Below are 11080 nucleotides of genomic sequence, written 5' to 3'. Positions count from 1 at the left end.
CTGAAAGGCACAGTACTTCAGTCTTACACTCCAGGAGCAAAGTATCTTATGATAGAGAGTTAAACAGTCTCCCTAGAGTGAAGCTCTTCTGTCCAGTTCTTCCAGGCAGGGGGGCCAGGATCAGGTTCGGGAGGATTCATTTTGTAGCTATGCGTGGGACATACGGATGAAAGGCATTAGCATAATCTCCGAAAAGAAGTATTTCTTGAGAATTTGTGATACTAGCAAGATGTCCTTAGTACTGGAGCGTGCAGTGGGGAAAAGGCCTATCACGTTTACACTCTTCACATGCCATAAATCAAACCAAATTTAAACCACGAACCCATTCAGCCTAGCCCAGGCTGGAAATCCGATCAAGGTCTACTGCAGTTCTGGCAATTGGACAAGGGTGTTTCCAACTCCCTTTTCTAACATGAAATACCTCTGTCTCTTCTGAAGCAAACAGGATAAATCAGTGGACTCCCGACTCCAATACATGTACTTTCAGTATTTCCTATTATTTTGTGAGGCAGGGTCCAGAGAAAGGCATAAAAGACCACTTAGGCCTTAGGCCAACCTTCATTAGGTGACATTTCATCCCTTACAGACCCTTATGACACCCAGTAAGACTGTCCAGAGCTGTAACAGGTTAATTTCTAGGTGTCCCTGGAACTAAAGAAGCTGCTAGAGAGGCCAGAGTAGACAGAGAGTTCTCCTGATCCATCACTTCAGCTGGTGCAAATTCAACTCAGATGACTCTGCAATGGGTTATGTGTGCAGGCTTGTTCTTGAAGACGAAGGAGCCCCTTAGGGTCAAAAAACTTTCAGCCCTCCTGTAAGTGTTAGCTGATTTGTGGTTTGGGCAGCATTTGGCCAGGCATTTTCCTTGGCTATATGTGCAAGTCCTCAGAGAAGTCTGTTGCTTCTCGTGCACCTTCAGACTGTCCTAAAGGCTCCTGAAACCCCAAGAAGGCTGAGCTCCATCCTGGACTCAGCTTGAGGTGCAGAGTCAACCGCAGCGTAACTTCTTCAGCAGGGAGCAGTTTGATTAAATGGCATTTCCTTGAGTGAGGGAGGGGAACATGGGGGAAAGGACCCAGTAGCCATTTGAGATGTAAAATTAAAATGAATTTTGGTCATTTTAATAAATATATATCAAGGAAATTTCACTTTACTACAACAACACATTAGTATACAAGCATCTAATATTTAAGCTTAAAACATCAAGTGTTTATCAAATATTGGAAAAGAGCAGACATTACTAGACTATCTGGATATAACACAAGAAAAATCATTTTTAAAAAATTGGTCCTTGTGGACAAATGTCTAAATGATGATCCTACTCATACACTGTATGAATGAGATCTATATTTAATATTATTATTAATAATAAAAAAAGCTTCTGTCTTGGAGAAATCAGGTGGGACTTATACTTTCTTTCTTTGTCATTCTTCACAATGATAACCCTTACAAACTTATCTGTTCCAACTCACCTGACCGCATAAAGGTTATCATTGGTTTACATCCTACTCTCTTTGTGGTCACTCTGGCTGGGGGTGAGCTTTTTCCTGTGACCACCAGGCTTACTCATGAAAACTGTCCATTTTGCAAACGAGGCTGCGGGGTGCACATGCCACCCAAAGTAACCGTTGTTCCGGAGGACTCTGGCTGAACCCGTGAAACCCAGAGCAGGAGGTTTCTGACCCAGAGACCTGGCTGACTCCAAGGCCAAGCTGGGTGCAGCCCAGGGCGGTGTCCCCCTGGGGACCCTCGTGCCCTGCGCCGAGCTGGCTGCTCCCCCAGCACAGAGGTGAATTTCACCCTTTGGACAAGAACCAAGCAGAGAAGATGTCATTTGAGTGCATGATGCTGTGGGAACAGGCAGCTATTATGAGTCAGCCATGGCTTGGATGTGGCTATTTTGCTGAGCACATCCTGCCAGTTGTTATGGGGACTGTGGGAACTAATTAATTTGGTGGATCCAAGACTCAAAATACTCTCGGTCCAACCCCGACTAATGTCTTCTGGGCATTTTAAACAGCACGTTTTTGCAGATGGTCTACCTAGGGCTGACTAAATGTTGTCCTTAGCCACTGAAATCTCAGCTCATTTCTCCAAAATGTTCTTTTTTAAAATTAAACCCCTTACATTCATTCAGATAAAATCGTGTTTATCGCCACGTTATGGATTAACATTGTGCTTTTTGCTTTCCTTTCTTGTCTTTTTTAAATCAACGGCAAAAGTCATAGAAAACTCCCGCATGCTTTTGCAATCTAAGAGAGAGAAATTATGCGAAACAGAATAAAGTATAAAACATGCCACTGGTTCATGAACTTCATTATACGAAGAAGGAAAAAAAAGAGCCCCAGCAACAGACAGTTGCCATAGTAACACTCAAGCATCGAATGCTTGTTTACAAGAGACATCTCTCTATTGTTTCTTAAATCCCTTCCTAAGGATGGCAAATCAAAAAGCAATTGAGCATCAAAAAGGAAGAACAGAGATGTTTGAATAGGAAGTTGAACTCAGTACTTCAAAGGTTAAAGGTTTCTAATAATATTGATCCACCCTGTGGGTTTTTTTTTTTCCTCTGTTTAGGTTAAATCCCTGCTGTATCACTGATTTATACTTAATTTTCACACTGGCAAAAATTAAGACAAAAAGTAAGGCACCAAAAAAAAACCTGCCCTGTATAACAACAAGCCTCATTAGTTATTACAGCCGAGGTGAAAACATGCAAGTACTTGAGCTGCATGTTGTGTTTCTGATCAAGATCCCATAAACAGGTTATTTCTTTATGCTATGTCCTATTTTGTCAGTTGAACAAGATGCTGAGTCCAGGAATTCAAGAGTATCAGTACAAAACGTAAGGATGGTTTATTCCCAGTCCATGAAGACGGTCCTTTGTCAGAACAAATACTGAGTTACAAGGAGCACATCGCCCTTGCTGGTAGCATCAATTTGTTTACCAGACTTCTAATTCCTTGGTAAACATAATGGAGGTTCTTCTTAATTAATGGCAGACTTCTTGGGGGCGGGGATATATAAAACAATATGTTTTCCCCATCTGGCTGATTGGTATTTTCAGTAACAAAAGCTACACCATAGCTGTACAGACTACAGTGCTAAGCAGTAACGCAACTGCGTTCTTTATGAAGTCTCCATATTTATAAATAGCCCGCTGATGCAGATCATAGAGACGCTTTACGCAATCTGCTCTCCAGTCATTTAGAACTACATGTAACGTTTGTGGCATGATTGTATCATTTGTAGAAAACTATAAAAAATCCATTCAAAATAAAAATTTGATAGACAAACGAACATGCTGCGCATGCTTCAACAGAGCAAGAAAGATGCCTCATATTTTACTTCCTTTGCTGCAGCACATTTTATTACTTGGTAAAGGTTCCTTTTTCCTTAAGGATTTTTTCCAAGATTCACTTATGTTGCTCTTGTCATTGCATCCAGTCTCAAAATAGTCATAAAATTTGCCTTTACACTCGAGAGCATGGGTGCCTCTTACAGGTTCACAGTTTAGGACGATGCTCTCTCGCTCAGGTTCATTACCTCCTTTCTCGTCATTAAATTTTGCCTTTTCCTGATTAGTGTGAGACCTGGCATTAGTGATGAATATTTCATTAGCAGGTATCTGGTCATCACTCCTGTAAGAAGGGGCACTGCCAATGTCATAATCCACCTGCTGGGAACAGCTTGGCAAAGAAATGGAGGGGGAGGAGGAGGAGGAGGAGGAAGAGGAGGAAGAAGAGGAGGAAGTATTTTCTGTACTAGCATTAACAGAGTAGGGTAGATTTAAATAGTGACTGCCACACTCTTGATAGAAGCAGCACGTGTGGAGCTTCTCGTACTCCTCCTTTGCCATCCGAAGGCGTTTTCTGTACGGACAGTCCTGAGGCACAAACCACTCTTGTGGCGAGGTGCTGCTGAAGGAGCAGGCGGAGAAGCACCAGTTGTTCTGCATGATGATTTCTCCGTGGATTCTCTTCATTAGGTTGTTGATGAGGACGGATCTCCGCAGGTAGACTTCAGGATCATCAATGAATTTCAGCTTTTCCAAAGACATGTAAAGAATATGGGCCCGCTCCTCAAACACGGAGATTGTCTGAAAATGCAAAAGACAGAAGATATGGAGCTGAAGGCAACTGGTTTTGTTCCAGGCCAGGTGAAAGAAAATGAAGCAAAGTATTCCCCCTGCACTGCTACTTTTCCCATTCTCTTCCTGAGGTGCCTAAAACTGGCTTTTCATTTTTCACACCCATGTAGCCAGGGACCTGCTTCTTCTTGGCCACAGCATTCACCCAGGTTTAGGAAGTAAGCAGCTGAGCATTACACCCCAGAGGCAATCGCAAGGCACGAATCCAGGATGGGAGAGTGAGATCCAGATGCACACATCTGGCTCTTTATTTGCATTTGGGGTTAGAACATAAAATTGGTGTGCAGTTTTGCTCCAGTGATGGCTGGGGACTTTTTGAGGTAAATTGACCCAATTCCATCATCCCCTGTGGGGCTTCTACGAAGCTCGGAAGCCAAGTGAAGGTCCCCTCCTGCAGCCTCAGGGTTGGCAAGACGCAGCCAGCAGCCCTCGCCTCACGCTGCAAGCGTCGGAGCATTTCATCCGCTGCCAGTGGAAGAGGCCCTCCAGCGAGGAGGTCGCCATTTGCCAAGCTCCCTTGCACTGCTCTTGTGTACAGAAGTGCAGGAAGGGAGGGAGGCAGGGAGAAACCCATCTCTCCAAGCATCCCAGCATCTGGAGAGCAGCTGTTGGCCTGCGTCCTACACCCTGCGCTCTACAGGACTGGTGGGAACGCAGATAGGCAGGGACAAGGTCAGGAAACGAGGCGAGGATAGGGATTTGCAGAAATCCTGGCTCGACGCCCACAGATTTGTTCTCCCTTCCATGGTCCTTCCAGGACTCCCTTTCTCAGCACTGGCAGCACGAGCAGGTTACTGCCCCCGGGAGGCCCCGGATTCTGCGCTGTAATCGCTACCCTGGGAATCAAAATAAGAGAGGGGGCAACGCATGCTACTGTAAGCACTATTAACTAATTTTCATTTTTAGTAAGAATTTGGTTTGCGTAGGAGGAGAGCAGCACAGCACAAAGAGAGACTGCTCTAAATCCCCCCCATCTGTGGCTTGATCATTCTTCCCTTTCCCACATGGTTACAGCATTTTTGCAGAGTGGAAGTCGTAGCTATGAGGACTGAAAGAGCTTAAAGCACAGCTGCTTTTCACATCCATTCAGCTCTCCTCGGCCCTCTAGTTCTTTCCACAGCCTGGTCCTGTCTGCAGGGCTTAGAAGCAGGCCAGTGCCTCGTAAAAACAAAAATGGGCCGTGTTTTCATGTGAGTTCACAGCTGAAGCTCCTCTTTGTTAGAGAGAGTAATTTTCTGTAATAAATGACTCATTTTAAATCATATTAAGCCTATTGGTTAATTTGCATCCTTTATACCTGCTGCAGCAATAGTCAGTGAAGCCATAAAAGCCTGGAGCAAACCAGTAAGCCTTGAACTGTGATCCTGCTGGAGATACATCCTGGAGGGTCACCAGTAGGAACAAGTCGTCAAAGGCTTTCTACTACAAACGTTTGCCAACAGCCCTCTGGAGAGGGGCCCTGGGGCCCTAGTGTCATACACTCTATGGGACAAGGAATCTCAGAACATAACTCTTTCTTTACCGGGCAGTGGAGGTAAGAAATTCAAATAAATCTGGTGGGCATCCTCCCTTCCCCAGAGCTCAGTGTTGCAAAGTAGAAAACACACTTGTGTCAACCAGAAGAAACTGGTGACCCAGGGTTTCTGCCGCGATACACATCTACAACAGCACAAAACGATGTCTGGGACAGGTCTGTCTTATCAATGCCTCCACAATTGTTTTTTTATGCTGTTAGAAAGGGATAAGTAACTATTCCTCCTCTCTGCGAGGAAAATAATCACTGATACAAAAATCCAACAATCTAGCCAAGAAAAAAAATGGCTGAAATTGGAGAGCGATGTGACATGTGGGACACGCTCACTAACCAGAGCACATTTTTCGACACCCTCAGTGCTATTTGATCATCACTCTGGAAGCAGGCCGGGCACCTTCTGGAATTAACGGCGGGGCAGTTTTCCACCTTCCCAGTCAGGTACTTATTTCCAGCCAACACTACTTGTAGCTGAAAATTCTTTCAGCTACTCTAAGGTCCTTGGGAAGCGAGCTCAGCGTTACTGCCCGCTTCTCCCCTGTGGAAATCCCTCCAGGGAACAGGATCCCACTGGGCAGACCTGCCCGCCCAGTGTCCGCAGCAGGGACCAGGCGCTCTGTTCTCCCCACATCTCAGAAGGCCGCCTCTGCGACGCAGGGAAAGATAAGGTATAAACTCGCTCCGCATCTTGATCTGTTTTAGCTTTCTATCTCTGGGGCTCTTGTGGTACCACCGACCCCCATAAGCTGGGCATAAATCAGATTGTATGGCGGCCTCTCTGTCACCAGCAGTACTTGGGTAGCACCGGGCTGCCGTGGGCCAGGTACAATCCAGCAAGGTAAGGATGGGAACTCAAGGCACATGCTATCCTTAAGCACATCACTCTGGGCATTCAGTTCCCTACAGGACTGAGCCCTTAATGAATGAGAGCATAAAATCTCTCATAAAAAAAGTTAGATTTCAATTTATGTATTCACTGGCCTGGGAAATGTTTGCCCTAATCCCTCCCCTGACAGCATTCATTAAAAAAAAAAATATTCTTTCATTTACTAATCTGTTCTTTTGGAGTTATTAGCTTTTTAATAAACAGGATTAAATACTGAAGGAGCTTGTACTCGCTTTCCAAGTCATTCTATTTTTCTAGAGGATCTGTAACCCATTTGGGGTACATGGAACCTATTACTATTTTCTCCCCCGGAAAAAGTTTGGAATGAGTGGGGAATCGTGGGCCCTTTTTATTGATGTTCTTCCTTTCTGCTGTTCTCATGCTGTTATGGAGCTGTTTCTGTAAGCACGATATAAACCAGCTAAGAACAAAATAATCTGGAAAAAAAAAGTTATTCTCAGCGTTTCCATTTACAGTTGTTACAAATGAAGAAGCGGCTTTGCTTCTTAAGCAATTCGATGACAATAAAACAATAAATGTGAACAAGTGACAACTATTCGTTTCTGAGCAAACAGCTGGATCTTTCTCCTAATTTCAGTGGAGTGTTTCAGCCTTCTGGAAATGGGTCAATCGAGTGTTACTAAGCATCTGAAACTCGGAGTAAAAATAATGACTATTAGAAAACATACTTTATGTGTACAGCTGCTGAGTGGTGGATGAAAATCCTCTTCTTCCACATATTTCCTTTTAAAGTATGTGATCTTGGATGTTGTTACAGGATTTGAAATTCCCCTGTAATGCGATCCTGCGGGTAATAAATCAGATATGACAAATGACATGCGGTTTGCCGGAGGTTCTCCAAACAAAATACTTTTCGTTTCCCTTCGCGCTACAGAACTCCACCGCGTATTTTCCCATCTATCGGCAGCGATCGGGAATAGACCCTCACCTGACTCCGGCGCCGCTCGCCAGCCGGGGCCGCCGGCGCGGGGGGCTCCGGGAACCGGGGCGGCTCGGGGAACCGGGGCCCCCCTCCGCACGCTCGGCTTCGGCAAAACTTTCGCCCCGGCCGGCCGCGGGCGCCTTCCCCGGCGCTGCCCCCGCCGCCCGGGCGCGACGGCGCCCCGAGAGCCCCGCGCACCTGCGGCCCCGCCGCGCTCGCCCGTGGGGGAGCCCCCGCCTCCCGCCCGCCCCGACCCGCGGACAAACCCCCGTGTCCCCCCCGCGGGGCCGGGGGGCGCGGTGCCTACCTGCGGCGGGGGGCCCGGCGGCCGGCGGGGCCGGGGGGGCCGGCGGGGCCGGGGGCGACGGGGCCGGGGCGGCGGGGCCGGGGCGGCCGCAGCAGGGCGGCTGCCAGAGGGCGCGGTAGGCGGCGAGGTCGGCGGCTCCCTCGGCGGCGATGGGGCGGCCCAGCCGCTGCATGGGCAGCACCAGGGTCATCGCGGGCGCCGGCACCTGGAAGCGAAGCAGCGCGGTCAGCGCCCGGCGCCCCCTCACCTGCCCCCGGCGCCCCCTCACCTGCCCCCCGCCCCGCGGCGCCCCCCGGCGCTCCCGCCTCGGCCCGCACCAACTGCACGCGGATGTATCTCACACAGACACACCGGCGCTGGGTTGCGGGTTCTTTTCTTTTTTCCCTTCTCACGGCAGAAACGAGACCGGAGCCCTCTCCCACAAAGGGCGCGGGGTCTCCAGCCCCGCGAGTTTGGGCGCGCTGCCCCCCCCGCCGCGCCCCACACCCCGCCACCCCCCGGGCCCGCTCCCGCCGCCCCGTCGCCGTGGCCGGCCCGTCCCCGCGGCGCTCACACACCGGCACGGATCCGCTCACTCGCTTCCCATTCTCTGCCGGCGGTGCTGGCACGGCGCGCTCCGCACCGGCGGGGGTGCGAGTCTCTGCGTGTGCGTGTGTGTGTGTGTGCAGTGGGGGGGGTGTGCGTGTGTGTGTGCGCGCGTGTGTGTGTGTGTGCAGTGGGGTGTGCGTGTGTGGGAGAGCGAGCGAGCGCGCCCAGCAGTTGGGGATCGCGTTTCTTTCTTCTTTCTTCCCTCCCAACCGAAGCAGACAGCAGAGACTTAGGTAGTTGTTTCCACTAGCCCCGATCGGACTGAACTGGATCTGCCTCCAGTCAAAACACTGCGAGACTAAGACAGAAAATTGGCTCCGGTTTCAAGCCGTGAGTTGCAGTCCCACCGGAGCCAAGCACAACATCGGCGGAGCAGGCGGAATATTAAGCAGGAGCGGGGACTCCGGGGCCAGCGCCAGGCTGCGAGCTGCCTCCTGCCGCGACAGCAGGCGGGAGGGGAGGGGAGAGGAGGGGAGGGAGCAAACTTTCTGCGAGGGGCAAGGGATGAGTTCATAGTCACCTACTTCTTGGCAGAAGAGCGCGGAACAATGCGCCCAGACACGGCCCGGCCCCTCCCTCTCCTTCCTCCTCTTCCTCCTCCTCCTCTCTCCAAGAAAGCGGGACGCAGCTTCCCCTCGGTGCAGCCCCCCCGGAGGGCCCGAGCGAGCAGCGGGAAGGAGGGGCCGCAGGTGGGCAGGTGGAATTTCAGCAATTGTTTGTGTTAGCAGCCCAGCGCTCTCTAACAAGAGGAAAAAATAAACCGCAGCAGAAGAGGGAGGAAAAATAAATCATTCACATCTGCCACTTGTTTTCTTAAATCCTGGAAGAATGCACAAGGCTGCTACTTTATGAAGAAACGGGCTTCCAGCGCGCGCTAACCCTCGGTTCCTTGGATGCATGCGTGCGTGGCTCTGCCCCACACTCCTCAACAGGGCAGAAAATGGGAGGCGAAGGGGAACTCCACGGGCAGTTGCCCTAGTAAAGGCCACCAGACCTCACGGCAATCGTGCTGAAGGGTGCCTAAACCCCTTCCTCAGAATCAGTTCACTGGTCACGTGCTGCATATGGCCCTCAGCTGTTTTCTTGCAGTAGCCCATTACGGCCATCTTGCTTTTCCTGGGCAAAGAAACAATGACAGGGGCAAGGGCAAGCCACTCAACTGGCCCACTGGAAGCTATCCCTGACACAGACAATATAGATTATTTATTCCCCACACCTTTTGTTACCAGCTGAGTACCGACACATGGAAAGACCGGTCAAAACAACAAGTGGGTCAGTCTGCTGACCTAAGAACAGGGCCAAAAAATGGCCCAAGAACAAGCTAAAAACTCATATATTTTGTGGCTGAAAAGATTACGCCATCATTAGAAAGCACCCATGGACTCTTCTCATTAATCTGCATGGAGGAATCACTCACAGAGAGACATCAATCTTCTCGTGTTGGCATGATGTCAACACTCAGTGTTTGTCCTTAGAGAATAAGGGTTGGAAGAAGCTCACTGCTGCTTTGGGAAAGTCAGGATTTCTTTGCTCGTAATGAATTCAACATCTCTTTGTGGAATTTTTTATGCAGAGGTTTCGACTGTGCATTTTTTTTTACCATATTTCACCACAAATAGGTCTTTCTGTGCTTAAGCAGAAACAGGGAAAGGAGGGAGGAAGGAAGGAAGGAAGGGAGGAAGGAAGGGAGGAAGGGAGGGAGTGTTGGGATGCCTTCTGCACAGTTCTCTTGATTTATCTTGAAAAACTGAGTTCTCTGGACAGCTAGTAAAGTAAATGAACTGATTCTGCAATTTACAACACGCAAAATTAATAGAGGCAGGCCAGTTCTATAAATGGCTACTGTCCATGCTCATTCTCCATGTTTTCAAACTGTATAAAAACCAGGCATAAATAATAGAGCTTCCCTAGGAAAAAGGGAAAAAAACACACAAAAACCCAACCAGAAATCCAAAGCCCCAAACCAAGCTTGTAGGTCTCAGCATGTGTTACAAATCTGTCTAGGTGGTACTGAGATACAAAATAAGTCCCATTTTATAGCGAAGGAATTGCTTCAGCACACAGGAGCTGAGAATCAGGCTTTTAAAAGGGCTGTGACTCTAGGCATGCCCGTTGTTCCCATTTGATTTTTCAGAAGCACCAATTTCCAGCTGCTGCAAATGAGTGGGAAGGGAGCTGCGAGTACTCAGCACGTGGGAACAGTCAGCCTCCTCAAAGGTAAAGTTGGACATGGCAAAACTGAAAGCCTGAAGTACGAGATGGTATTTACTGCAAAAGTACTACCGGACCTGACTCCATAAACAGGACCTCTGGCATTGCTCCTGGAGAGCCAGCCTACTGTTTTTCCCCATTAAGGGTGGCAAAATCCACTCCAGAGTATCTTGCCAGAAGTCACGCAGCAAACCAGTGTCAGAGCCAGAAATAGAACCAGATCTCATCGTCCTCCAGCCGTAAGCCCAACCCATTTATATTACATTATCGTGTGCAATGGAGGGATTTCATCCAAAATCCCGTTTGTTTGAATGAGACTTTGCAGAACAGCACACGCATTGTTACATTTCCATTAACGCCACTGGAAATAAAGGATGAAAGATGTACATTTGAGCATACAATACATTTACTATACAAAATTACAGCAAAAGGTTGACACTTGGGGCTGGATTCAATTTTGAAAA

General features: G+C 48.7%; 1 protein-coding gene across 1 annotated transcript; it reads right to left on the bottom strand.

Annotated features, from left to right (window-relative positions):
- Positions 1 to 1094: 1094 nt before the first annotated feature.
- On the bottom strand, positions 1095 to 8676 carry SERTAD4 (SERTA domain containing 4). The gene is made up of 4 exons (XM_074864848.1): positions 8375 to 8676; positions 7818 to 8022; positions 7257 to 7372; positions 1095 to 4099 (listed from the first exon to the last, which is right to left on the bottom strand). The coding sequence occupies exons 2-4, from the start codon at positions 8005 to 8007 to the stop codon at positions 3338 to 3340; spliced, it is 1068 nt and encodes a 355-aa protein (XP_074720949.1). The 5' UTR covers positions 8008 to 8022; positions 8375 to 8676; the 3' UTR covers positions 1095 to 3337.
- Positions 8677 to 11080: the final 2404 nt, after the last annotated feature.

The sequence above is a fragment of the Strix uralensis genome, chromosome 3 (assembly GCF_047716275.1).
Source record: "Strix uralensis isolate ZFMK-TIS-50842 chromosome 3, bStrUra1, whole genome shotgun sequence".
Taxonomy (NCBI): domain Eukaryota; kingdom Metazoa; phylum Chordata; class Aves; order Strigiformes; family Strigidae; genus Strix; species Strix uralensis.
This window is presented reverse-complemented; position numbering and strand designations above follow the sequence as displayed.